Source organism: Pteropus vampyrus, unplaced genomic scaffold, assembly GCF_000151845.1.
Source record: "Pteropus vampyrus isolate Shadow unplaced genomic scaffold, Pvam_2.0 Scaffold141, whole genome shotgun sequence".
Lineage (NCBI taxonomy): Eukaryota > Metazoa > Chordata > Mammalia > Chiroptera > Pteropodidae > Pteropus > Pteropus vampyrus.
In genome coordinates, this window is record NW_011888922.1 from 3,752,804 (window position 1) to 3,779,903 (window position 27,100).

Genomic DNA, 27,100 nt, shown 5'->3' on the forward strand with positions numbered 1-27,100 from the left:
ATGTATAAGATATAATGAAGAAAACTACAAAACTCTGATGACAGAAATCAAAGGAGATCCAAATAAATGGAGAGAATGTCCATGTTCATGGACAGGAAAAAAATATTAAGATATCAAAATTTCCCACTTGATCTACAGATTCAGTGAAATCCCAGACAATTATTTTTTGGATATCAACAAACTGATTCCAAAGTTTACATAGAAAGGCAAAAAACCCAAAATAGCCAACTCAATACTGAAAGAGAAGAACAAAGTTGGAAGATTGACACTATTCAGTGTCAAGACTTACTATAAAGATACAGTAATCAAGACAGTATGGTGTGGGTGAAAGAAGAGACAAATAAATCAGTGGAACAGAATAAAGAGCCCAGAAATAGATACGCACAAATGCAGTCAACTAATCTTTGAAAAGAACAAATGCACTTCAATGGAGTAAAGATAGCCTTTTCACCAAATGATGCTAGAACCACTGGACAGCCACAAGTAAAACAAAACAAAATATTTAGATACAGACCTTACATCCTTCACAAAAATTAACTCAAAATGGATTACAGACCTAAATGTGAAATAAAAAATTATTATAAAACTTTTATAAGATAACATTGGAGAAAATCTAGGTGACCCTGGGCTTGGAGATTATTTTTTACATACAATAGCAAATGTATGATCTATGAAAGAAGAAATCGATAAGCTGGATTTCATTAAAGCTACTGCTCTGCAAAAATCACTATTAAGAGAATGAAAAGACAAGCTACGGGCAGAGAGGAAATATTTGAAAACCACTTATCTGATAGAAATGGTATTCAAAATATGTAAAGAACTCTAAAAACTCAACAATAAAACAACTCAATTAAAAAATGGGCAAAAGATCTGAACTGTCACCTCATCAAAGAAGATATACAAACGGCAAATAAGCACATAAAAAGATGTTCAACATATATCACCAAGGAAGTGCAAATTAAAACAATAATTAGATAACATTACATACCTATTAAAATAGTTAAAATCCAAAATACTAACAATACCAAATGCTGACAAGGATGTGGAGCAACAGAAACTTGCATTCATTGTTAGTGGCAATGCAAAATGGTACAGTCACTTTAGAAGATGGTCTGGTAGTTTCTTATAAAACTAAACATAGGCTTACTATATGATTCAGTAATTGCCTTCCTAGACAATTATCCAGATGAGTTGAAAACTTACATCCACAAAAAAAAAAAAAAAAAAAAAGTGCACATAAATATGTAGAGCAGCTTTATTCATAGTTGCCAAAACCTTGGAAGCAACCAAGATGTACCTTCAATAGGTCAACAGATAAAAACAAAAAAAAAACCCCGGTATATCTGTACAATAAAATATTATTAAGCAATAAAAAGAAATGAACTATGAAAAGACATGGAGGAGCCTTAAAAGAAGTCAATCTGAAAAAGCTACATACTATATGATTCCGACTACATGATATTCTGGAAAAGCCAAATCTATGGAGAGAGTAAATAGATCAGAGATTGCCAGAGGTTCTGAGGAAGGGGGAAAAGGATGAACAGGTGGAGCACATGGAATTTTCAGGCCAATGAAAATATTATGTATGATACTATAATGGTGAATACATAACACTGTGCATTTATCAAAAACCGTAGCATGTACAACTCGAAGAGTGAACCCTATTGTAAATTACAGGCTTTAGTTAAGAAATTATTACTATTGATTGAATAATTGTAACAAATGTACACTAACATAAGATGGTAATAATTACAAAAATTGGGAGAAGAAAGGGAGAAATGAGAACTTTCTGTACTTTATGCACAATTTTTCTGTATATCTAATTCTTCTCTGAATAAAGTTTATTTTTTTAAATAATGGCACTGTACTTCTAAAAAAGTCAATTTTACTGACTGTTCATTTAGTAAAACAAATCTTAGACATTCTAACAGAGATACAATTAAGTTTGCTAAATAAGTTTAACCTATCTTTCTATAAAAATATTTTCTAATTAAATCTATAAAACAATGGTTTAAACTTTACCCAGACTCCCTTTTAATCCAAATACTTTGTCAGCATTTGCCTCCAGATAAAATCTGAAATCCTGCCCCCAAAATGAACGTGTATGTGCTTGCATGTTTGCATTTATACACAATTACTGTATTAGGAATGTATGTACTCTTCTCTCCTGCTCTTTATCAAGTGTCAATAATATACTTTTCTTGATTTTCCATGACATAAATCTTAACGAAACAGCAATTTGGCTGTACCTAGTAAATTCTCATTTGTCCTAAGAAATATACTAATTTAAACTGTAATAGGAAAAAAAATCCATTCATTAAATAAACTTAATAGGTTACTAAGCCCTAGGATAAGTTAGTGGAAAACTTTAAAAGAAAAAAATCAGCATCTCTTTTTGATTCACTGACAATGAGGAAGCATGGGCACTCGGCAAAATGAGTAGTGGTATGGCCTTGTTGAAGGAATGGCGTGAAAATGACTTTTGACAGTTGTGAGGAAAGTACTTTATAGCTATCATTTCTCACCCAAAATGCCTTCTACCTCATCTCTGAAATACTGATTCTAAACAGATGGCATGATCATCTGTTAAAGACATTTAAGCCAAGAAAATAAGCAGAAAAGCTTATTTCCAATCATCATTATTATATTTGACTGCGAAACTCTATGAAATATGGAAACATTTCTAATCGATTTTTCCTGAACAAAGCAAACATTTAATAACCAGCCTACTATGTGCTTTTCAATGAATGAGAAATGGTTTCTGCTTTCTAAGAGTTTGGGTCTAGCAGAGACAAAAGCTATTTTGCCTGGCAACCCACTGTACGATCAAAGACTGAAAGTCAATGAGATTACTTATCATTAAAGAAGGGAAAAAAAAAAAAACAATTTGCATTTCTTTAGTAATCCAATACTGTGATAAGGAAGTCCTAGGGTATTTTTACAACATGGAGGAAAGAAATATGTATATTTTTAGGAAGCAACCTTTTCCCACAAAGAGGTAAGTGTTCAATTTCCTTAACTTGAAGTTTTCCACAAAATATATCAACTGAATTCTACCTGGGCATGGGGAAAAAAATAGAAGAAAAAAAAAATCAAACCTTCAGAATACAGAGATATACAAAGGTAGGGAATTAAGCAGTTCTATTGCAGGGTAGATGCTCAAATTAGGATATGTTTTCTAGAATCAAAGAACTAAGGGTACGAATTAATCTAAATACTAAGCTAATCGAGGAAAGTGTGTAAATACTGTGTTTGTGTTAAACCACGTGCAGAAACTGGCCCATTTACAGAAACATATCAAGTCATTCAAACCCAGGACTGTTGGCTCTAATTTCTAATGAGTAAACAAACCCTGCCCAAGTGAGATCTGCTTCTGATCCTTTCTAATATATCTAAGGCAAGTGCTCAAAGATCCTAATGTTCTATAAGCATCTTCTTCTAATGGGTTTCTGAGTTCTATTCCATTTATCTGTTTATTCCATGTATAGGTAATGTAATATGTGCATCTATCTCCAATGAATCACTTTTAATTGGATTTGTGTTTTTATATAATACTCTCTTATCTGAAAATCACAGATACATTTCATTTACTTGAAAGCACACATATTCCTATTTATGAGTCTTTACAAAGGCGGTGATGAGTATGTTAAAAAGTCATTTCAGAATGACAGACTAATTTGTATATGATGCTTTAGAGAAAACAATTTTCTTCTCATAGATCACATTGGAGCTAAAACACCTTAAGCAAAATTTCTCAAAGTATCATCCAGGAAACCATGAGGGTTCCTGAGACCATTTCAATCTATGAGATCAAAAATATTTTCATAATAACACTAAGCTGTTATTTCCCCTTTTCACTCTCATTTTCTCATTACCTGTATAGTGGAGTTTTCCAGAGTCTATAAGATTTGTGATATCACAACAGATAGATTTCAGAAGTATATATGAGAATCCACTGGTCTTTAATTAACGTAGGCATTATCAATAGATATAGCCTAAGTTCTCTGAGATCTTTACAACTTTTAAGAGCATAAAAGGGTCTAGAGATCAAAAAGTTTGAGAATTGGTGGCTCAGGGCATATTCATCTATATTAGTTTTCCCACCAATATTGAAAATAACTAACAATCTGAAAAGAAAGTTCACAGTTGTCCTATAAGTTAACAACTTTGTTTTTAAATGTCATTTATAAGTTGTTTTTATTGCACCCACACCTACTCAACCACTAAAGAAGGGAAAAAATTTCCTTAGAAAATATTTAATCCAACTCATTAATTTTATAGACTCAGTGGCAACATCATGCCTAGAACCCAGATCCAACTTGGGAGATAAAGCAAAAAGTATATCATAATAAAATAGACAGGAGTTCTGTTCTGGTATAAGAGAAAGCACCTAACAAACTAGTCCTCCCATAAAAAATAGCTATAGACTCTAGATAAAATACAAAAAGCTACTGCTTGAGGGTTCTGGAGACTGGTCATTGGCAGGCAGATTTTGGAAGAGACTCAGAACCTGGTATAAGCAACCAACACACAGAGCGAATTTCCCCTTTTCTGTGGCTTTGCCCTGAGGATGACTGTGGTCAAACTCCAAAAGAAAGACAACTATATTTCTGGCCAGAAGAACCACGAGAGATCAGGTAAGCAAAGCCACCAGAATGGAGGAAGCCAGATAACAGGCAACTTCAAATTCTGTTTAAATTCAATATGAGTCTCCAAATTCTAAATTACAAATGCACAAGCAAACATACATGTTTATTGTGCTAAAGGGTAAAAATACTAAACTAAAATCTGAGCCAATGTTCATCGTAGACTCAGCCTAATCAAGTTAACTATCTGCTAAAATAAAAACCGATATTCTTCAGAGCAAAGAAGCAAATCCAGAAATTCCACAAAATTACACGCACAATGTCCAGGATGCTATGCAATATTACCCAACATACAAACAGCCAGGAAAATGTGACTCACTCTCTAGGGAAAAGACAACCCCGAGATGATCCAGATGTTAGAAATATCAAACAAAGACTTTAAAGTCACTATTATAAATATGCTGAGTGAGAATAAGTAAAATATTCTCATAATGCATAAAATATTCTCATAAGCACATAAAATCTTAGTATAGTACCAGAAAATATTAAAAGTCCAGGATACTTCTGCTTCTGGTCAAGATGAACTAGGAAAAAGAAACATTGCCCAAATAATTTTACCAGACTACCATATTCCTAATACCAATCTGATAAAGTAATTAAAAACATTGCATCCCAATATCTCTAATAAATATAGGCTCAAAAACCTTTAAATTATTACGAGATCAAACCTAGCAAGATACAAAAAAGATTATATATCGTAATCAATTCAGGTTTATTCTAGATTTGCAATGCTAGTTAAAAATTTGAAATTAAATCAATGTAGTTCAGCTATACATATTAACGGAATCGAGGAGAAAAATCACATGATATGTCAATAGGTGCAGAAAAAGTATTTGACAAAATTAAATATCCATTCATGATTAAAATGCTCAGAAACTAGAAATAAGAGGGAACTTCCCCAAACCAATTAATGGCATTGCTACCATTATATTTAATGAAGAAAAAAATGAATCACTTCCTCCTATAATCAGGAACGAGAAAGGATTTCCATTTTTATCACTTTTATTTAACATTGTGCTATTGAAATAAGGCAGAAAAATTAAATAAGGCACATAAAGCAGTTCAAATTTGAAGGTACAATGTTTACATAGACAATCTCAAGAAATCTACAAAATCGCTATTAAACTAAAATACAAGATTGTAAGATGAATTTAATAAATTAAAAGGTATACTAGCAGCAAACAAATGAGAAATAAAAATTCAAAAACAATCTCTATTTGCAATAATGCCAAAAAAAACCCTCCCATAAAACACTTAGAAATATTTCTAACAAAAGATGTCAAAATCTCTAGTGAAAGATACAAGATATTATTTAGAGAATTGAATTTGATATTGTTAAGATGGCAATTCTCCACAAATTGATCTACAAATCCTTATCAAAATTCCATCAGGCTTACCTAAATATCAGACCTGAAACAATAAATTGCATGGAAGAAAACGCAGGTACTAAACTTTTGGACCTTGAGCTTAAAGAAGATTTTATAAATTTGACCTCAAAGGCAAGGGAAGTAAAAGCAAAAGTAAATGAACGGGACTATATCAAACTAAAAAGCTTCTGCATAGCAAAAGAAACTGTCAACAAGGCAAAGAGACAGCCATGTATTTGTGAACACCTCCAATAAGGGCCTAATATCCAAAATATAGAAAGAACTCATACAACTCAACAACAACAACAAATAAACCAATTAAAAAATGGACAGAGGATCTGAATAAACGCTTCTCCCAAGAAGACATACAAACGGCCAACAAACATATGAAAAGATGCTCAACTTCACTAGGGAAATGCAAATCAAAACCACAATGAGATACCATCTCACACCTGTTAAAATGGCTATTATCAACAGAACAAGTAGTAACAAGTGTTGGAGAGGATACAGAGGAAAAAGAACCCTTGTACACTGCTGGTGGGACTACAAACTACTATAGATAACAGTATGGAGGTTTCTCAAAAAACTAAAAATTGATCTACCATATGATCCAGCAATCCCTCTACTGAGTATTTACCCAAAAAACTTGAAAACATTTATCCGAAAAGATATATGCACACCGACATTCATAGGAGTATTATTTACTGTGGCCAAGATATGAAAGCCACCTAAGTGTCCTACAAATGATGACTGGATAAAGAAGATACGGTACATATAAACAATGGAATATTACTCAGCTATAAGAAGAGATGAAATACTGCCATTTGAACAACATGGATGTATCTTGAGATAATCATGCTAAGTGAAATAAGTCAAACAGAAAAAATTGAAAACCACATGATATCATTTATATGTGGGATATAAATCTAAAAGCAACAAACACGACAAACGAACAGAGACTCATGGACATGGGCAGTGGACTAGTGGTTACCAGAAGGAAAGAGGAGAGAGGGAAATAGCAGGGGCAGAAGGGGTCAAATATGTAGTGATGGAAAGAAATCTAACTCTGGGTGATGAACACATAATGCAGTATATATATATATATGACTTAGTGTTGAACTGTACACTTGAAACTTATTGGATTTTGTTATTCAATGTCACCCCCGCACCCCCCCCCCACACAGACAGACAGACAGGCAGACAGACAGACAAAAACTTACAGCAGGCTTTTTTTTTTTTTTGGTAGAAACTGACAAATTGATTCTCAAATTCACTTGGAAATACAAAGAACCTAGAAAACCCACACGAATTTTTAAAAGAAGAACAAAGTCGGAGGACTTAACCTATCTGGATTTAAGAGAACAAATCTAAAATAATAAGAGAGTTTGGTATTGATGATAGATATACAGATCAATGGAACAAAACAGAGAGTCCAGAAATAGATATACACATGATCAACTGATTTATTACAAAACAGTTAAATAAGAAAAGACTATTCAAAAAATTATGCTAAATCAATTGGATATTCACACAGAAAAAATCATCTTACTTAACTAGCAAAAAAAACTAACTCGAGATGGATTATAGATCTAAATGTAAAGCCCCAAACTATAAAACTTCTAGAATAAAACACAGGAGAAAATTTATTTGACTTTTGGTTAGATGACAATTTCTTATGAAGAACACAAAGAGCTCTAACCACAAAATAAAAAATTTTTAGAATACATTGGATTTCATAAAATTTAAAATTCTATTCCTTGGAAAACATCATTAAGAACACAAAAGGCAAGCTACAGACTGGGAAAAAAATGTTCCCAACACACATATCAGAAAAAGGACTTGTATCCAGAAAAAAAAAAAAAAAAAAACACACCACTCACTCTCTCTAATCCCAACATAAGAAGAAGAAAAAATCCCATTAAAAAGAGGGAAAAATATGAAATTACATGTATCCGAGGAGTAAAAAAAAAAAAATAAGTAAATAAATTGAAGTAAATGGGAACCAGGTTTCTCACTACTAGAAAAAGATACTACAAGTAAAATGAGAGGGAAGGCTAGAATGAACCCTGTGGTGTTAGAGTTGAATATATTAGTACAAACATGTTTATTTTAACATATATGAAGATAGATACTTGTATATAGCAGCTCTGTGCACTGAGAGGGTCAAGAAGCAGTTACAACTGAGTAGCAACAAGCACACCCAGTGCTCAGAACTTGTTCCTAAATACCATTATCCCAGTTCCAGAAATTGAAGACGTGCTTTTAAAAAACAAAGAAGAGATGAAGGCATGTCAAGTGGACACAGGAGCCAACTTGAAAAAGCTCCCAATGCCGTAAGCTGAGCAAGAAAACAAAAACAAAAACATAGTATTGAATTATAACCTGAAGTATAAAATAAATACACACATGTCCATACTGATAAATAAATGATTGAATACATATATAAATGGTGGTAGAAAGGGAGAGGAGACAAATTTTCCTCACAAAGAATTCCAAATAATATGTATAGATAGTTCCCCTCCAAGAGGTAAAGCTTAAGTCCCCTCTGCATGAGTGTAGGCTGAACTTAATATCTTGCTTTCAAAAGGAAACTTTATAGTAGATAAACCTAGAAGACACTACATTAACCAAATGACAAAAGTTAATATAAACAATGATTCATCATGGTGATTTAATTATACAAAAGAATGAGAAACTGTCATAGATCAGAAAAGCCTAAGAAGACATGATGACTAAATCCAATGTGGTATCCTGAACTGGAAACTAGAACAAAAAAAAGGATTTTAGGATCCAGTCTAATCATGAGAAATCATCAGACAAATCCCAATAGAGGGATATTCTATAAAATATCTGACTAGTAATCCTGAAAACTGTCAAAGTCATCAAAAACAATGCAAGTCTGAGAAATTTTTACAACATAGAAGGGTCTGAAAAAGCGTGACTATTAAATGTAGCATGGTTTCCTGAATGAGATCTTGGAAGAGAAAAGGGAAATTTGGTAAAATTTCAGGAAATCTGAATAAAGGATGAACTTTAATTAATGATGATTTATCAATACGGCTTCATTAATTGTGACAAATGTATCATACTAAAGTAAAATGTTAATAACAGACAAACTAGGTATGGGGTATGTGGGGTAACTCTCCACACTATCTTTGTAATAATTCCATAAACCTAAAGCTTTTGTAAAATAAAAAGTTTAATTATGTAAAAAAGAATTAGTGGAAACACTACTGAAACCTGAATAAAGTCCATAGTTTATAGTAATGTATCAGTGTTAATTTCTTGATATGATAATGTACTACATCACATGTACCACATCAAATGTAACATAGTTATATAAGAGGTTAACTTAGAGGAAACTGGATGAAAAGTTTATGGAAACTCTGAACTTTCTTTACAAGTTTTCTGTAAATCTAAATAAAGAGTTTATCTTTTTAATGGGCAAAAATATTTAAATATTTTTTATTACTAAATATTTAAACCTATACTACTTAGAGACATATGACCAATAAAGAATGAAAAATGTTCATTATAGAAATGTTATTATAAACCAAAATAGGAAAACACTATACATCCATTAGAATAGCTGAAATTAAAAAGACTGACCTTTTAAATGAAATGGACAAATCCTTGAATGATATAAGCTACCAAAGCTCAAACAGATAACTTCAATAACCATGTAAGTATTAAAGAACTGAATTCAAAATCCACAAAGAAAACTCCATACCCAGATGGTTTCACTGGTAAATTCTACCAACATTTAATAATAATTCCAATTCTACACACATTCTTCTAGAAAACAGAAGAGGGAATCCTCCCCAGCTCACCACTATAGTTATCGCAGATACCATATTTTGTATGCCTGCTGTGTGCTATATTAGGTTGAACTATATGAAACTGTCACTTATAGGTCAAAATCAGCAATTTTATATAGTTTAAATAGGTTTTCATCCATTAATTTCAAATTCCAAGAAAGATAAATCTTTATAGGTTAATTGTGTTGCTGCTTTTCTACAGTTCACCTATTAAATTATTATCTTGGGCAAACCTTCAAGGTAACATGAAATTTCCATTTGGGAATATAAGGCCCTCTGACAAGTTGACAGTGCTATAAATGATAACTGGAAGATACTGCCTTTCTATGATAAATGAATGTGTAAATACTTAAAAAATTTTAGTCAGGATTTCATTTAGCATTTGGATTTTAAGTATCATAAGCCATAGCACAAATTTCATCAAAAGCTATCCATAGTCATGTGGCTTCATTTTGAAAAAAACTCTGTTACAATCACTATTCTGCTTACAAAGACAGACTTTTCATTCCAAAATTAATATTTTTTTCTCCACTAGAAAGAACAACCAAGATATATTAGTATCTTAAATCTGTCCTTTTGGAATGGAATTTCTATTTCTTTGGAAATGACTTGTTAAAACAATCTTTCCCAAAAGAGAACACTGTCTATAAACCAGCTTATTAAGTTTAACCCAAATAATTTTAAATTCATATTTGAACAGTAGGTTAGACCCTAAAGTTTTTTGTTTTTCTTCTGCCAGCTAGCTTTCATTCATTATACAGTTCATGCCTAGAGTTTACACTTATAAGACATCAATAAAAACAGCTTTAAATTATCTTCTAAGTAATTGTATGTAATCTAAAGTCTCATCTAGCAGAAAAAGCAAGCACCTTGTATGTTACATTATTAGCAGATGAAAAGTTTATTTCCAACATTTAATGCCAGCAGAAGTCTGAGTGAAACATTAAGAGAAAAGAAAGAAAAAAAACTACCTGAAGTTTTTGAAAAAAATAATTACTATAAGAAGAATATGCTGATCATATTTAGAAATCAAACAGGCAAACATATAAAAACATACCAGCTCATTGCTTGTAGATGTGAGTTTCAGTTTTTCTTCAATTTCCTTTCCAATTTTCTGAACAGTTACCTGAGTCTGTTTAATTGCACACTGGGCTCTATGAAGCCTAGAAATAAAAGTTGTACAAAAATTTGAGTTTATAAACTCTCAACACGGAGCCACAGATATAAATGGAATGAAATGAGGACAAACTGAATTAATAATGAACCCAAAATGAATATTTCACAATTCTCTAGCATACTTACAATAGAATACAAAACACTGTAAAAACATCCTTTTTGTAACTGCTTGACTGCCTCTGATGCACTGAGAACTAAAATGAAGAACCCTTCAGGAGTCTGGAAGAGAGCTTAGAAAATGATCTGGTCTAATCCTATCATTTTACAAATGTGGAAAATGAGGCCCAAGAGAAGTTCAGTGGATTGCTAAAATTACCAGGAGAACTTCACTGCCATCAAAGCTGACTATTACTTATGGATATCCATAAAGAAAAAATAATTAATAATCTCAGTTGAAGACTAATTTAAAATAGTAGCCACCATGAAACATCAACATTGAAAAAATTAATTGAAGTAATGGTTAAAATTCCCCAAATTTGGTGAAAACAAACCCACAAATGCAGGAAGCTTAATTAGCCCTAAGCATAAGGAAAATGAAGACAATTACACCAATGCACATCATAATGAAATTGCTCAAAACCACTAATAAAGAGAAAATCTTAATGGAGCCAGAAAAAAGAAAACACACATAATATACAGAAGAACAAAAGTAAGAATGACAGCAGATTTTTCTTTGGAGCATATAACAGAAGACAGAAGAACAACATCTTTAAAGTTCTGAAACAAACAAACAAACAAACAAACAAACATAAAACCCTGTCAACCTAGAATTTTATACTGTGAAAAATCTTTTAAAAATTAAGGCAAAATAAAGATGTTTTCTGAAATACAAAAAAGCTGGAAGTATTAATTACCAACAGACCTACATTATAAGACATGCTAAAGGAGGTCCTTCAGGGAAAAAGAAAATCTTATCAGATGGAAACGTATCTGTACAATATAGAGCACTGGAAATAGCAACTACGTTGGTAAATATATGATTATTTTCTTATTTTTAAAATCACTTCACAAGGTTAATGACTTTAAATAAAACTAAAAACGATTTTTGTTTTATTTTTGGGACTTATAATGTAGGTTTATCACATTGTAAAAGTGAAGTGTATGACAAACGCTGAATGGAAAAAATGGAAGTATACTATTGTGAGGTTTTAATACTTTACATAAAGTGGTAAAATATACCTTGAAGTTCAACTGTGATAAGTTAAAAACATATCCAGTGAACCCTAAGGCATCCATTAAAATAAAAAAGACCCAAAACTAAAGGAAAAAAAATTGTTATTTTCATTTTTAACTTAATTATGGGTTTATGTTTTACTTGACCTCTTTGTCTTCAAATATGTGGATACATATATGTACACATACACATAAATACACACACATACATGTACATATATGTATACACTTACATATTAAAAATGGTTAAATTTCAAGCTTCCAGTGAAGATAGTGGAGTAGGTAAATGCTGTGCTTGCCTCCTCCCACAACCACATCAAAATTACAACTACAGAACAACCTTCATTGAGAACTGTCTGATGTCTAGTTGAACACAAGTGCTATAACTAAGGATACACAAAAGAAGCCACTTTGATACTGGTAGGAGGCACAGAGACGTGGAACACGTTGATCTCACACCCATGTGTGGTGGTTAAAAATCTTGGCTGTGGAGGTCCCTCTAAGAAGCAAGGGATCCCAGCCCCACACCAGGCTCTCCAGCCCAAGGTTCCAGTGCTGGGGAGAGAAGTCCCCGTAACTTCTTGCTATGAAAACCAGGGGAAATTATAGCTAAGAGAGATGGAGGGCAGCTAGAGTCCCAGAGATTCCTCTTAAAGAGCCTGCACATGGACTTACTCACTGATGGACTCACTTGCTCTGAGCTCCAGAGCTGGGGCAGCAGCTCAAAAGCCAACAAAGACAGGGAGGAATTGAATTGTCTGGCTTCAGGGTGAGGGCTGGAGGGGCAGCTTTCTCCCAGCAGAAGTGCTGAGCCCTCTCCTCACCCAGCCTGCACACATAGACAGCTGCCATATCTGAGATGCCATCAACCTAGCTAACATACCATTCGCCCGGCCCTGGTGATTCCAAGACCCTACCCCACCCAACCTGCAGGCCCACCCGAGCCTCTTCCAGGGGCCTTTCCATACAAACAGCCTGTCTTGGCTCATGCTGCAAATTTTCCTAAAATCTCTCAAAGGTTTACAAATCTCAAACAAGCAATGTCTGGCCTCAGTGTGCCCCATACCTTCTTCCTAAGTGGCCCTAAGCACGGTACTAGTGATAGCCAGCCTCAGTTTGAAACTTAGCCTTTCTCCAGCACTTCCAAGTCCAAGCCCAGCACAACTGGCAACCATCTGGAGATCACTTTGTAGCTCATATTAAGTGGCCCTAGACAGGGCACAGGCATCAGTTGATGTTGGCCTGCAACAGAGCCTCTCCCACAAGGCTCCAGAACCAACACACTCAGTGGCCAGCTTCGGACCACACAAAAGCACCACACAACCACCTCCACAAACAGCATACCCAAAAGGTGGACTTGGCAGGCACCAGAGCCCCACGAAAGCGAATCCTCCTCCATGGAGTCAACCCATGAAAAACAGCTCCTCTGCTATAGTCACAGCCAGTCTTCAACCAGTCGGCCTAAGGGTCAATCCCTCCCAATGATGTGCCAATAGCACATAAAAAACAACCCAAATGTCCATTAAACAGGAGAATTAACAAATTGTGATATACAATGAAATTCGACTCAGCAATAAAAAGAAACACACCACTGATATTCATTCACAATATGAATGAATCTCAGAAATATTATCTTTAGTGAAAAGAGCTAGAAACAAAGGTACATACTATATGATCACATTTATATACAGTTTAAGAACAGGTAAAAGCAATCTATGGTAATAGAATTCTCAAGAGTGGCTAGTTGCCTCTGTGGGGCAAGACTGACTGGTAGAGAGTAGAGGGAACAAAGGAACTATCTGAGGTGAAGGAAGTGTTCTGTATCTTGATTGGGGTGAAGAGTACATGGGTATTATCCACAGAATTTAACCTTAAGATCTAAGAATTTCACTGCATGTAAATTTTACCTGTTTTAAAAAAAATTGTCAAAAATCCTAATTTGAAAGTTATCCTATATATGAGGTTAATTTTACTAGGGATTTAATAGCATCAATACCTCTGCCAACATCATTATTATTATCATTGTTGTTGTTATTATTATTATTATTATTATCATGACACTACATATTAAAAATATGACATATTCTGCACTTCTGGAAATTGCCTGATAATTATTAAGGATTTCTTAGGTCATCTAATAGGGAGCAACTCTTATTATATTATTATAGCTAGTTTCCTCATGAAATGAGTTATTCAGCAACTTTCTCTGGGCTCATAAGGAATCCAATAGAAGAGATTATACTCCATTCTATTGCTTCTTGTTCTGGGTATGTATGTATGTATGCACTCTCTTGATAGTAATACTCTCTTACAAAGGTGGCTCTAACGAAGTCTAAAAGCAAGGAAAGGCCCTTTGTGATGTGGTTCCAGCATACACCCCCAGCCTCATTTCCTGATATCCCTTACTTTATATGCTCAACTCCAGCAATATTGAACTACTGACAATTCTCCAAACACTTCATGCCATTTCTTGCTTCTGTACCTTTGAGTAAGCTGTTCTGCCTGCCTGTATGTTTTCTCTGTCTCAGATAAGTACACGCCTAAATCCATTAAGAGGCAGCTCAAGTATAACCTCTTCTTCAAAGGCCTTCCCTGACTATTCCAGATAGGTAGAAGAACTCCTTCCTCTGGAAATCTGTGGCATCTGTTGTATAAAACACCACTAACAAAAATTACAGAAACGCATTTTTCAAAAACTGTTTATTTCCTCATCTATTTCCTTACTAGATCGTTCTGGTGCGGAGGAAATCACTTTTTATATACAATTTCCAATGCTTGGCACAAAATACGGCACAAAGGAGGCACTCAAAAAATATGTGCTGATTAATGCCTGAATATAAAAGCACAGTCCCAAGATCTGATTATTTTTATTGATATCAGTGGGAGATTGAAAGATTAACATAATAATTTTCTATATTTATAATTTCAAAACATTATATTCAAAGCAAAAATCACGTAAATTAAAGACTACTCATTCGGGTAGGGAAACAAGTAATTTTTACTGAAAACATTTTCAGAATTCTAATAATAACAGGTATTATCAACCTAGAACAGAAATTAACAAAATAGCCTGTTACTTTAAAAGCAGGGAAAGGCTGCCTAAAACTCACTGGTACTATGCAAACAACTGTGTCAAATGGTAAAGACTTTAAAAATAAAAATGATTCATGACCATAATTAATGTATGACTTCAACTATTTGGCTCTCACTACCCCAGACGCTTTCTGATCTTACCTTAGGGGCTTAAAACACACAGACAGAGTCACATTTCCTCCGATCTTCAATGTTATCCAAATAGACCTTCGGAGGCCCAGCTACATCAAGACAGAGCTAATAACGTCCCCCTTTCAAACTCAACAGGAGGATAACAGCTTGAAGTGTTTGGGCTTTTAAACAGAAGGTGGTACATCCTAATTCCCCTGGGGCTGAGGAGGTGAAGGACTGACAAGAAAAGAAACAACTGCTTTACCTCCAAACCAGCTAGCCAGTTTCAGAGATCTGTTTCTTAATTTTGCAAACTATTAAATGAGAGTATAAAGAAAGAAATATATATCATCTAGTCATCTGGGTGACTGGTCAATACCAACACTAATACTCTCAAGCTAAAATAAAACTTATTATCGCTGGTGTAGGAAAATGGGTCAAGTAGCTATCTGACAGATATTCTGATTACAGCAAATAGACATCATTATTACTTAATATGATATAAGAGTAAAATTGAAACTGGGCTAAAAAGAATGCTTTGCAGTTTGATATTGCTGTGAATGTAAAGACACATTGAATATAAGGTATTATGTTAAATAAACATTAATAAACATTGAGACAATACCAATGAGATATTAGCAATAATCTCAGTAAAGGATTAGTCAGGAGACCATTTTTGTCTTCTTAGTGTTGACCATATCACATCTTTCAATTTTAAGACAAAGAATAACAAATTAGAACACCTAGAAAGGCAGTACTGTATAGTTCCCTATGGATTTCAGAGAGATAAAAAGGGAGATGAAAATAAGAAAATACAGGGGCCCATTGAGAGAAACACAGAACCTTTCATTAATGGCTTTGTATTCCACATGAAGAAGCTTAGATTTTTATTCTGAAGGTATTAGAAAAGCACTTAAAAGTTTTAAGCTGGGGAAAATTTAATTACATTTGTACTTTAGAAAGATCTTTCTTCCTATAATAAAGTGAATGGGACACAGAGAATCAAGAATATAAATAGAAAAGGTTAGTATGAGGTTATTGCAAAAGTCCTAGCAAAAATTTAGTCATTGTAATAGTAACAGGAAGGATAAGTATAGATATAAAAAGTCAGAGAAACAAGAGATAAAGAATGATGCCTGAAAACAAATTACCAACATCACGAATGCAAGAGAAGACATCATTACAGATCCTATAGAGATTTAAAAGCAATTAGGGGAAAATTATGAAAAATATGCCAATAAATTCAACGACTTAGATGAAAGTCAAATTGCTTAAAAGCCATAAGTTTCCAAAACCAACAATCAAAACAGAAAACCTGAAGAGCAATTATCAGTTAAAGAAAATAATTTGTAATTAAAAGCCTTTTCACATAGAAAACTCTAGGTTCAGATGGCTTCACTGATAAAATACAAATCTTAAAAAAAAATCTTTCAAAGAAGAGGGAACTCTTCTTAATTGTTTTATGAGTCTAGAATAACCCTGATACCAAAACATGATGACAAGAAAAGAAATTTATAGACAAATATCATACATGAATATAAATACATGATATAATAAAAGAGAAAAATCATGATTATTTCAAAAGATGCCCCCCAAAAGCATTAGACAAAATTCAATACCTGTTAATGATTAAAAACAAAAACTGTCAACAAACTAAGGAAAAAGGAGAGCTTCCTCAATCTTATAAAGGGTTTATATCAACAAAATCTGCAACTAATATTATATTTTAGATCATGAACAAGAAAAGATGTCTTCTTTCACCACCCTATTCAACAGTGTACTCAAAGTCCAAACCATTGGAATTAGGCAATAACAAGAACTCACAAATATAGAAAAGGAAGAAGCAAAAATATCTATTCATAGATGCTAAGACTGCGTGAAAATAAAAATAAATTTAGCAAGACGGCAAGATTCCAGATTAAAATACAAAAATCAATTGGAATTTTTATATAATATCAACAAATAACTATTAAAAAATCTAATGAAAGATGTGAAAGACCTATACACTGAAAACTGTAAAACACTGCTGAGAGAAATTTTAAAATACATAAACAAATGTAGACATATAACATTTCATAGTTTGGGAGACTCACTATTGTTAAGAAGTCTCTATCAGAGTCATCACGTCATAAATTATATAAATGTCTAATCACTATATTATACACTTGAAACTAATATAAAATTGTATGTCAATTGTATCTGAAAATTTTTTAAAAAGTCAAGTCTCCCTATAATTTATCTATATAGTCAATGAAATCCCAATCAAAACCCTAACAGTCTTTTCTAAAATGACAAGCTGATTCTAAAATTGATATGGAAATTTAAGTCTTAGAACAGCCAAGAAAATGTTGAAGAACAACAAAGTTGGAGGGCTTATACTACCAGATTTTATGACATCATAAAGCTATATTTGTAAAGCAGTAGTAGTTGCATAAGGATAAACAAATAGAGCAATGAATAAATTCATATTATAGAAATAGACCTGTTCATATATAATCAATTTATTTTCTGATTAGGGAAAGAAAAGCTATGTCAACGAATAACACTGAAATAACTGGATATGGATATGGGGGAAATGAACCTTAATTTCTACCTCACATCACACACGAAATTAATTTGAAATGGATCAAAGACCAAAATGTACAAGCTAAAACTATAAAGCTTCTAGAATAACAATGTAGGAAAATATACTCATGACCTTGTATTAGGCAAAGGTTTCCTAACAGAATACAAAAGGCACTATCCATAAAATAAAAATCTGATATATCAAACCTTATCAAAATTTAAAACTTCTACTCATCAAAAGATATTGAGAAAATGTAAAATCAAGGCACAAAGTGGGAAAAAATATCATATATATATATATATATATATATATATACACACACTATAAAATCAACAATAAAAATACAAACAACCCAATAAATGAAAATAGAATATTTGAATAAACACTTCACAAAACGAAGATAAGAATAACCAATAAGCACATGAAATGGTGCTCAATATCATTAGTCATCACAGAATTAAAAATTAAAATAAAAATGATATACAAATACAAACCTACTATAATAACTAGAATTTACATAACTGATGATTCTAAATGATGGCAAGGAGTAGAGTAACTGGAACTTTCAAACATTGCTAATGGGATTGTAAAACTGTACAACTACTTTGGAAAACTGGCAATTTCTAATAAATTCAATATATATCTTTCATATGAGCAGGTAGCTCCACTCGTAGGTATAATCATTTCTCATTCTAGATACTCCCATGTCTATCAAAATAGCCTGAATTTTTCTGCAGTCACATTCCACTGATAACATATTAACATTAATTTAACTATTGACTAAAGGCTCTACATCTTTTTTTACTCCAACTGTGCCCATAAGTCAAGCTATCCTCTTCTCAAATATAAGGCTATATCCTAATTCCAGCTAGATTGCATCTTGAAATTCAAAATGGGCTGAATATATATTCTATCTTTCCAGTCCCCAGAGATCTTTTTACATACCAATTCTATTATAGAAAGTAACAACCATCTCTATAAGATCCATATTACCACTGTATTAGCTTTCTAAGTTTTTGAGCTTTGCATAAGTTTTCTATATCTTTGTTCAAATGTTTTATTGTTGTATTGTAAAGGGAAGAACTATGTCTCCCATGTTCACCATTACATCCCCAGCATATTGCAGTTTCCAACACAGAGTATTCGATAAATACTTGGCAAGTAAATAACTGAATGAATAGACATGTTGAAAAAGACTAGATCAAAAACAGAGCCCTCTATGCCATGCTGTTAGAAATTCCCCTCTAGGCTGAAAATAAGTCATTAAGCAATTACAAATTGTCCTATCTTTACTATTATCTAGCTTATACTTCATCTTGTTCCCAAAGCTTTCATTACATAACTTGTCAAATACCTTATTAGGGTTATTATCTGGATCTACAGATCTGATTACCCTTTCAAAATGGAGACTTTAATCTGAGATAACTTGTTCTTGGGAATGGCTCACCAAAAGGAAAGAGATTTATGTTTCAATTTGAAAAAAAGATAGGTAGGACTCTGACAACTATACACAAAAGAAGAGAATAAGGGCATTGGGAATAGCTTTTTCAAAGTCATTAAAGGAGTAGAGTGCTTGAACAGGGTTGTGCAATAAAGCAAAGGGTGCATGAAAGCAGTGTCATGAGGGGAAGACTGGTCAGAGCCAAAGTGCTATGGACTTTCAATGCCTGAAAAATCTTTTTCATCTCCAAAGCACCTACAGCAGTCTTAGGCACAAGGGAATGACTCAAATACTTGTTGATGGGTTTATTAAATATGAAGTTTCCCAAAAGATCAGCAGTCTACCCTAAAGCCTGCTTCTACATTCTTCTGTCTAGACCATGAACATAGCTGAGAAGAACACACAGTCTCATGGTAATGGCATCAAATAAGACAGAATACTAATACTACTTAGTAAATTAATATACTCTCAATGGAAAAGTAAATGGTAGCATTGTGGGTGGGAAAGTTCTATTGAGGAGACGGCAGATGGTATGAAAACATGTGATAACGAGCGTGTCAGGTCTAACCGAGATGTGCCCTCAAAAACTAATAAACAACACTGATGAAGCAACAGTTATAGAACAATAATCAACTCTTCAGATTTCCAATTTACATCTCAAATAACTCATTTCAGGCAAGAAGAACCACATTTGGCATAAAAGCAGGCTAAATCCTTTCCAGATTGTTTCATAATACTATCCATGTGCTAAAATTCAAGTTTAATTTAAAATATATCCATTGTACAATAAACTTGTATAATATTTATTGTACGATACTTGAGGAAGTACATTAAAAAGTACTTCAGAGTTAGAAACAAGAAAGAGGACTAACTACAATATGGGCAAGATTTTTGAGATTAAAAGGAATACTATGTACAGCTTTTTGCCAATAAACTAAAAAACTCAGGAAAAGTAAATGATTTTCTAGAAAACCATAAATTAACAAGTTATCTCAACAAGAGATTGAAAACCTGAATCAATCAATAACCATAAAGAAACTGGAAAGGTAACTAAAGAATAATACTTTAGAAAGTGGAGGGATTGTAGGCCCTGATGGTTTTATTAGTGAGAACCATCTAAATATAAATTACATAAATTGTCTCAAATCATGGGAAAATATTGAGAGCTTCTAAATTCATTTTAGGCTAGTGTAACCCTTACCAGTTTATTTTGGATAGGAACTTGGCTCATTGTGGTGTTTAGTATAATGTTTCAGAATTGGCTTAACGAATTTCTCCATTTGGCCTACTATCTGAAGAAAATGAGAAAATACAGACTTTTTTCTAGATTGGCAATTTTAACTGGACACAAAACAAAATTACTGCAGTGTCTCCAAAGACATGTTCCTACCAGCACACTACTACTTACAACTCTTAAGTCTGTTCCGAAACCATACACCAGCACAACTCTCCTTTTATCTCCCTTTTTAATCCATTGGACCCCTAGTCTTGCACACTTACAAATGCCTCATAAGTCTTTTAGTCACTGATAAACAAAAAACAATCTAAAGAGGGTGAGACTTTGTAGTGTTATAGTCTTTAGACTACATGTTCATGAGGTATCCTGAGTTCTACAGGGTACTCACGCATGTTAAGTATATATGTATGTTTTTATGTTCATATATGTATGTGTATGGGATTATATGAGCACGCATTGCCATAGTGAAAGGACATTCAACTGGAAGCTAAAAGGTCTAGTTTGAATCCAGTTCTACCAACTTAAGAGCTATGATATAGAGGATATGATATAACTTCTCTAAGCTCTAAAGATTCTATGGAAAGGAATCAGATCATATTAATCATTTTTACTCCCATTCTTCTGTACCTGGCCCATAGTAGACGTTCCATAAATATGGCTAAGTTCAAATTTGAATGGAACAAAGGGAAACAAAGAAATGATACAGAGGTAGTAGCAGGGTAAGGTCTGTTCCACATCTTCCATTAAAGTTATTTTTTACCCTGAAGTTACTAAAAAGCTCTTTAGGATATCAAAATTCTTAGGACCAGCATAACTTACTCTACTTCTGACCAAGATAGAGTAACAGAGACTAGATTTACTCTCCCATCTGAAATGACTATGAAAAAACTAAGAAAACATATAAAACAATGGTTCTCAAGATTGTTACGGCCATGAGGCAACAAAGGACAGTAATACCTGAGAGTAAGGAAACACATGAGGTAAGCCCTGTGATTGCCCCAGCTTATTGCCTGGGGAAATTTTCCAGGCTCAGGCACAGAGAGGGGCATCCCAACAGAACAAGGTGGTCTCCCTGAGTTGAAGAGAAGGTTGAGTCTAGGGAAACCGCAAGTGCTAGAGTTCTCAGCACATTGTTCTAGAGAAGAGAGAGCGCACACAAAAAACTCCAGAGATCTGCAGAGGGTCACACTCAAGTATTCAGTTGTGTACTGATTAGTGAATCTACCCATCTCAGGAAACTACCCAAAACTGCACAGGGAAGGAAGGTAGAAGGGAGTTTCATATCCAAAAGGACTAGAAGAAAAAATAAGCAGAGATTTCGCAGGGCCAGGAATAGTGCCTATTCCCTACAGAGTACAGACCATAACCCATGGACCACATAAAAAAGTACTGAGAAGAGTTTTGTTTCAGGGGTAGATAAAATTAACTCTAGACTTGTCCAGCCTTAGGAGACTTAAAAGCAAGACCTAAAAGGATCAAAAATTTTCCAAATAACGTAACTACATCTCAGAATAAATTTTAAGAATATACAGAGAACTACAAAAATACCCAGTAAACAACAAAATTTACAATGCCTGGCATCCAATAAATTACCATATATGCAAAAAAAAGCAGCAAAACAGAATCCAAAATGAGTAGCAAAATCAATCAAAACTAATCCAGAATTGACAGAGATGATACAATTAGTACAGGGCCATTAAAACTGTAATTCATATGTTCAAAAGCGAGAAAAAAAGATTAAACACGTTAAACGCAGACAACAGAAAAAATTTTAAAGACCCAAATTGAACTTCTAGAGATGAAAACTACAGTGTTTGAAAAGGAAAAAAAAAAAAATCATGGGTGAACAGTTTGAGGATTATAGAAGAAAAGATTAATACCTAAAGATATACTAAATGTCTACGGATATTTGAAAAACAAATATTCAAAATGAGAAAGAAATAAGACTAAAACAAAAACAAAACAAAGCATTAGTGAGTTGTGGGACAACTTCATGAGGCCCAATATGCATGTATTTGTAGTCCAAGAAGGAGAAAACAGTGGAGGAAGAGAGAAAGATAATGACAAAAATTGCGAACTTTGATGAACACTACAAACCCACAGACCCAAGAACTCCCAATGAATCATTAGGATAAGAAGCTCAAAGAAGACTATACCAAAGCACATAATAATCAAATTGCTTATCATAGTAATAAAGAAGAAATCATAAAAGCATCCTGAGAAAATGACATATTACATAGAGGGGAATAAATATAAGAATGACAGATTTCTCGTCAGTAGCATGCAAGCTAGAAGACAGTGGAACAACATCCTCAGGGAATTAAAAGAAAAATAACTTAACCTAGATTTCTATACTTAGAGAAACTATCTTTCAAAAACTAATATAATATAAAGACATTTCAGACATACAAAAGGTGAAAGAGTTCAATTACCAGCAAAAATGCACCACAAGAAATGCAAAAGGAAATACTCCACACATAAGGAAAATAATACCAGGTGGAAATGTAGATTTACGTCTGGGAATGAAGAGATTAAAAATGATAACTATGTGGGCAAACATAAAAACTGTTATTATTTAAATCTCTTGAAAAGTTACCTATTGTTTAAAGCAAAAATAATAATGTCTCATGGGATTTATAACACATGTAGAAGTAAAATACATAACAATAACAAAAAGACTAGTAAGAGAAAAATGTAAGTACACTGATGTGAAATCCTTATACTGTATATTACCACTTGAAGATGTATATGATAAACCCTAAAACAACCACTAGAATAACAAAACAAAAAAACTAAGCCAACAAAAGAAATAAAATCCAAAAATAAGCAGATAAAGAGGAAAGGGGGAACAAAGAATAGATGGGACAAAATGAATACAAATAGCAAAACAGATTTAAACTCAACAATAGCAGTAATTAATGTAAATTTAAAATAGTCCAAACATCTCAATTAAAAGGTAGAGAATGACATATTGGATTTAAAAAAAAAGAGCAACACCTAACTTCATGCTATATATAAAGAGCTCCTTTTAAATATGAAAATGTAAAATGGGTTAAAATATAAAAAGCAAATAGGGAAAACATGTACCATGCCAACAAAATTCAAAAGAAAACTAGAGTGGCTGTATTAATATTATACAAAGTTGACTTTGCAGCAAAGAATATTAACAGGAATAAAGAAAGCAATTTCATGATGATAAAGAAGTCAATCTGTCCAGAGGATATAACAATTCTAAATGTTTATGCAACTATTAATAGCTTGAAAATATATGAAACAAAAAGTGATAGAACTTTCAGGTAAAACAGACAAATCCACAATTACAGGAGATTTTAACATACATCTCTGAATAGGTAACAGAAAAAACAGGAAGAAAATAAGTAAGGATAGAGAACACATTTAAACAACAAATTTGACCTGATTAACATTTATAGAACACTCCATTAAACAACAGCAGAATATATATTCATTTCAAGTGTGTATTAAATGTGTAACATTAAAGAACATATTCTGAAGTGCAACATAAATCTCAATAAATATAAAAGGCCATGTAATGTTAATTTCTCTCTCACAATGGAATTTAATTAGAAATCAATTTTTAAAATCTGACAAATACACAAATGTGTGAAAACAAAGTTATTTCGTGAATTAAAATGAAAACACATGTCCAAATGTATGAAATGCAGCTAATGTACAGAGAGATAAAGTACTAAAGCCATATATTAGAAAACAAGAAAAGCCTCAAACCAATGACCTCAGCTTTCACCATAAAAAGCTAGAATAAGAAGTACAAATCAAACTCAAAGTTAGCGGGAGAAAAGAAATGAGCTGAGATCAATGAAACAGAAAATAAAAGCAATAGAGAATAATCTATGATATCAAAAGCTGTTTCTTTGAGATCAATAATAATGGAAACCTCTAGCTAGACTAACTAGGAAAAAAAAGAAAAGATCCAAACTACCCATTGCAAGAATAGAACAACACTACAGATTCTACAGAGATTGAATTTTACTTCATCGACAAAATAGACAAGTTCCTTGAAAGACACAAATTACCAAAGCTTACTCAAGAAGAAATAATCTGAACAGTCCTATACTTAAGAAATTGAATTTTAGTAAAAATCTTTATACCAAGAAAATTTCAGGCCCAGATGGCTTCACTGTGAATTCTACCAAATACATAAAGAAAGAATACCAATTCAATACAATCTCTTACAGAAAATTGAAAAGAGACTATTTCTCAATTCATTATATGGTCCCTTATAGAGGAATCAACTGTTGATGGACATTTGGATTTTTTCCAGTTTTTGACTAATACAAATAAAGATTTTATGAACATTTATATACAAATCTTTATTTGGACATATGCTTTCACTTCTCTTGGATAAATACCTAGGAGTAGAAAAGCTGGGTCATAGGATAGGTATATGAATTGTGGAAAAGCCATAAAATGGAATACAACTTAGTAACAAAAAGAAATGAACTACAGTTGACCCTTAAACAATGTGGGTTTGAACTGCATGGGTCCACTTAAATGCAATATTTTGATATACACAACAACATGGACGAATCTCAAAATAATCATCTTGAGATACAGAAGGCAGACAAAAAGAACACACACTATATGATTCTACTTATAGAAAATTCGAGAAAATTCAAACTAATTCTGGGGACAAAAGGCGTATCAGTGGTTGCCTGGGGATGGAGAGAATGAGTGGGAAGGAGGGATTATCAAAGGACACAATGAAACTTTTAGAGCTGTTGGATATGCTCATTGTTTTTAACTATAGTGATAGTTTCATGGATGTTTGCAAATCAAAACTTATCAGACTGTACACCTTAACTATATGAAACTTATCAGACTGTACACCTTAACTATATGAAGTTTATTGTGTCAATTATACTTTAATAATGTTTTAGCACTAGAACTCAAGACTCTTTATCGCCATTAATTCTTACACAGGTACACAACTAGCCCTGTAGACAGACATCATGGTACTTCCCTAAAAACTACTGTGGAAAATTTACCAAATATTTATTATACACCTTCAAACATTCTATTCGTCCTTTCAAATAATATTTATTCAGAACCTAAGTGCAGAACAGTGCTGGGCTAGATACTAAGAATCGTGCAAAGATGAATTAGATCTGATATATTCCAACAATCTATTTTAAAAGATTTAATTAAATGTTTACCGATAATAGGAAACAATGGCCTTTCTCATTTTCTAGTCCCTATCTATAGACGTGCACACACAAGCACATACACATCTCTCTACAAACATGATGTAATATTTTGCTCTATATTTTAAATATGCTTGATCACCAGGCTGGTAGGAAATTTCAGCATTACTATATGCATTATGAACACATGAGGTGAGAGTTTTACCATTTACCCATATATTTTGAGATACACAGCTTATAGCAGCACGCCTTTAGCCATCATATAGTTATGTCATCCATGAACATCTGCTATTACCTATGCACAGTTCCTTTAAAATTACATTAATATTTCTAATGAATACATCAATATTTGGAATATTTAAAATGAAAATACTGGATAAAAATAAAGCAGGATTTATTATAGTTATGACCCCATGTTAGCCACCATCCAAGTAAGCTGCTTTACCCATCACACCCACCTCCTGTATAGGACTATACAATAAAAATAATCTGCTTTAAAGAGAAAAGCCACAAAAAATGTGAGAGTTCCATGCAGTATGGAAAATGGCATGGAAAGGGTGGCAACCTGACCCAGAGTGTACAAGCTTGAGCGAGGTCACAGGGGAGTCCAAACTGAGGTGACTCATCATGAGAACCTCAGTGGGGTAAGGATGGTGTCTGCATGGCAGGGATGGGATGGCAGCAGCAACAGACTGATTACATACAGAAGGAACTGATCTAAAAAGTAAGTATACTAAAGATTATAGGAAGCCAAGTTTCTCATTTTTGGAAAAAGGAGTAATAAGTACAGAAAGAAAACTAAAATGAACCTGTGACACTGAATTAGAATTGAAAGATATTTCTGTGAACTCATGGTTTTTGATGCAGGCAGGTAGGTAGGAAGGTAGATAGGTAGGTAGGTAGGTAGGTAGCTAGCTAGCTAGCTAGGTAGACAGACAGACAGAAAGATAGATGATATGAAAATATAGATGAGTATAAGTATATATACATGCATATATTCCCTAGCTCTCTCCACCTGAAGGCCTGGGAGTAGTGACACCCCAGTTATAAAGAACACACACAGACCCAGATCTTGGTTTCTAAAAAACTATTCTTCACTAAAAGAAACCAAAGCTCCTTGAAAAAATGACTACTTCTAATGCAGGGACAAAGGGAATATATGGAATATGTTGTTCCATAAAGTAAAGAAGTATGCAAAGAGTGATGGAAATAAGTCATAAGAAAACAGAAGCTAACTTGAAATGGTTCCTATGGCCAAACCTGGAAAATTTGAGTATCAAAATAAATAAAGT

General features: G+C 33.1%; 1 protein-coding gene across 2 annotated transcripts in view; it reads right to left on the reverse strand.

Annotated features, from left to right (window-relative positions):
* Positions 1-27,100, reverse strand: part of UVRAG (UV radiation resistance associated) — a 263,690-nt gene that overhangs the window by 144,897 nt on the left and 91,693 nt on the right. For both annotated transcript variants that reach the window (XM_023535521.1, XM_011368399.2), the window contains one exon: positions 10,889-10,994. In XM_023535521.1, the coding sequence (XP_023391289.1) occupies positions 10,889-10,994 (106 nt within the window). The remainder of the gene's footprint in view (positions 1-10,888; positions 10,995-27,100) is intronic.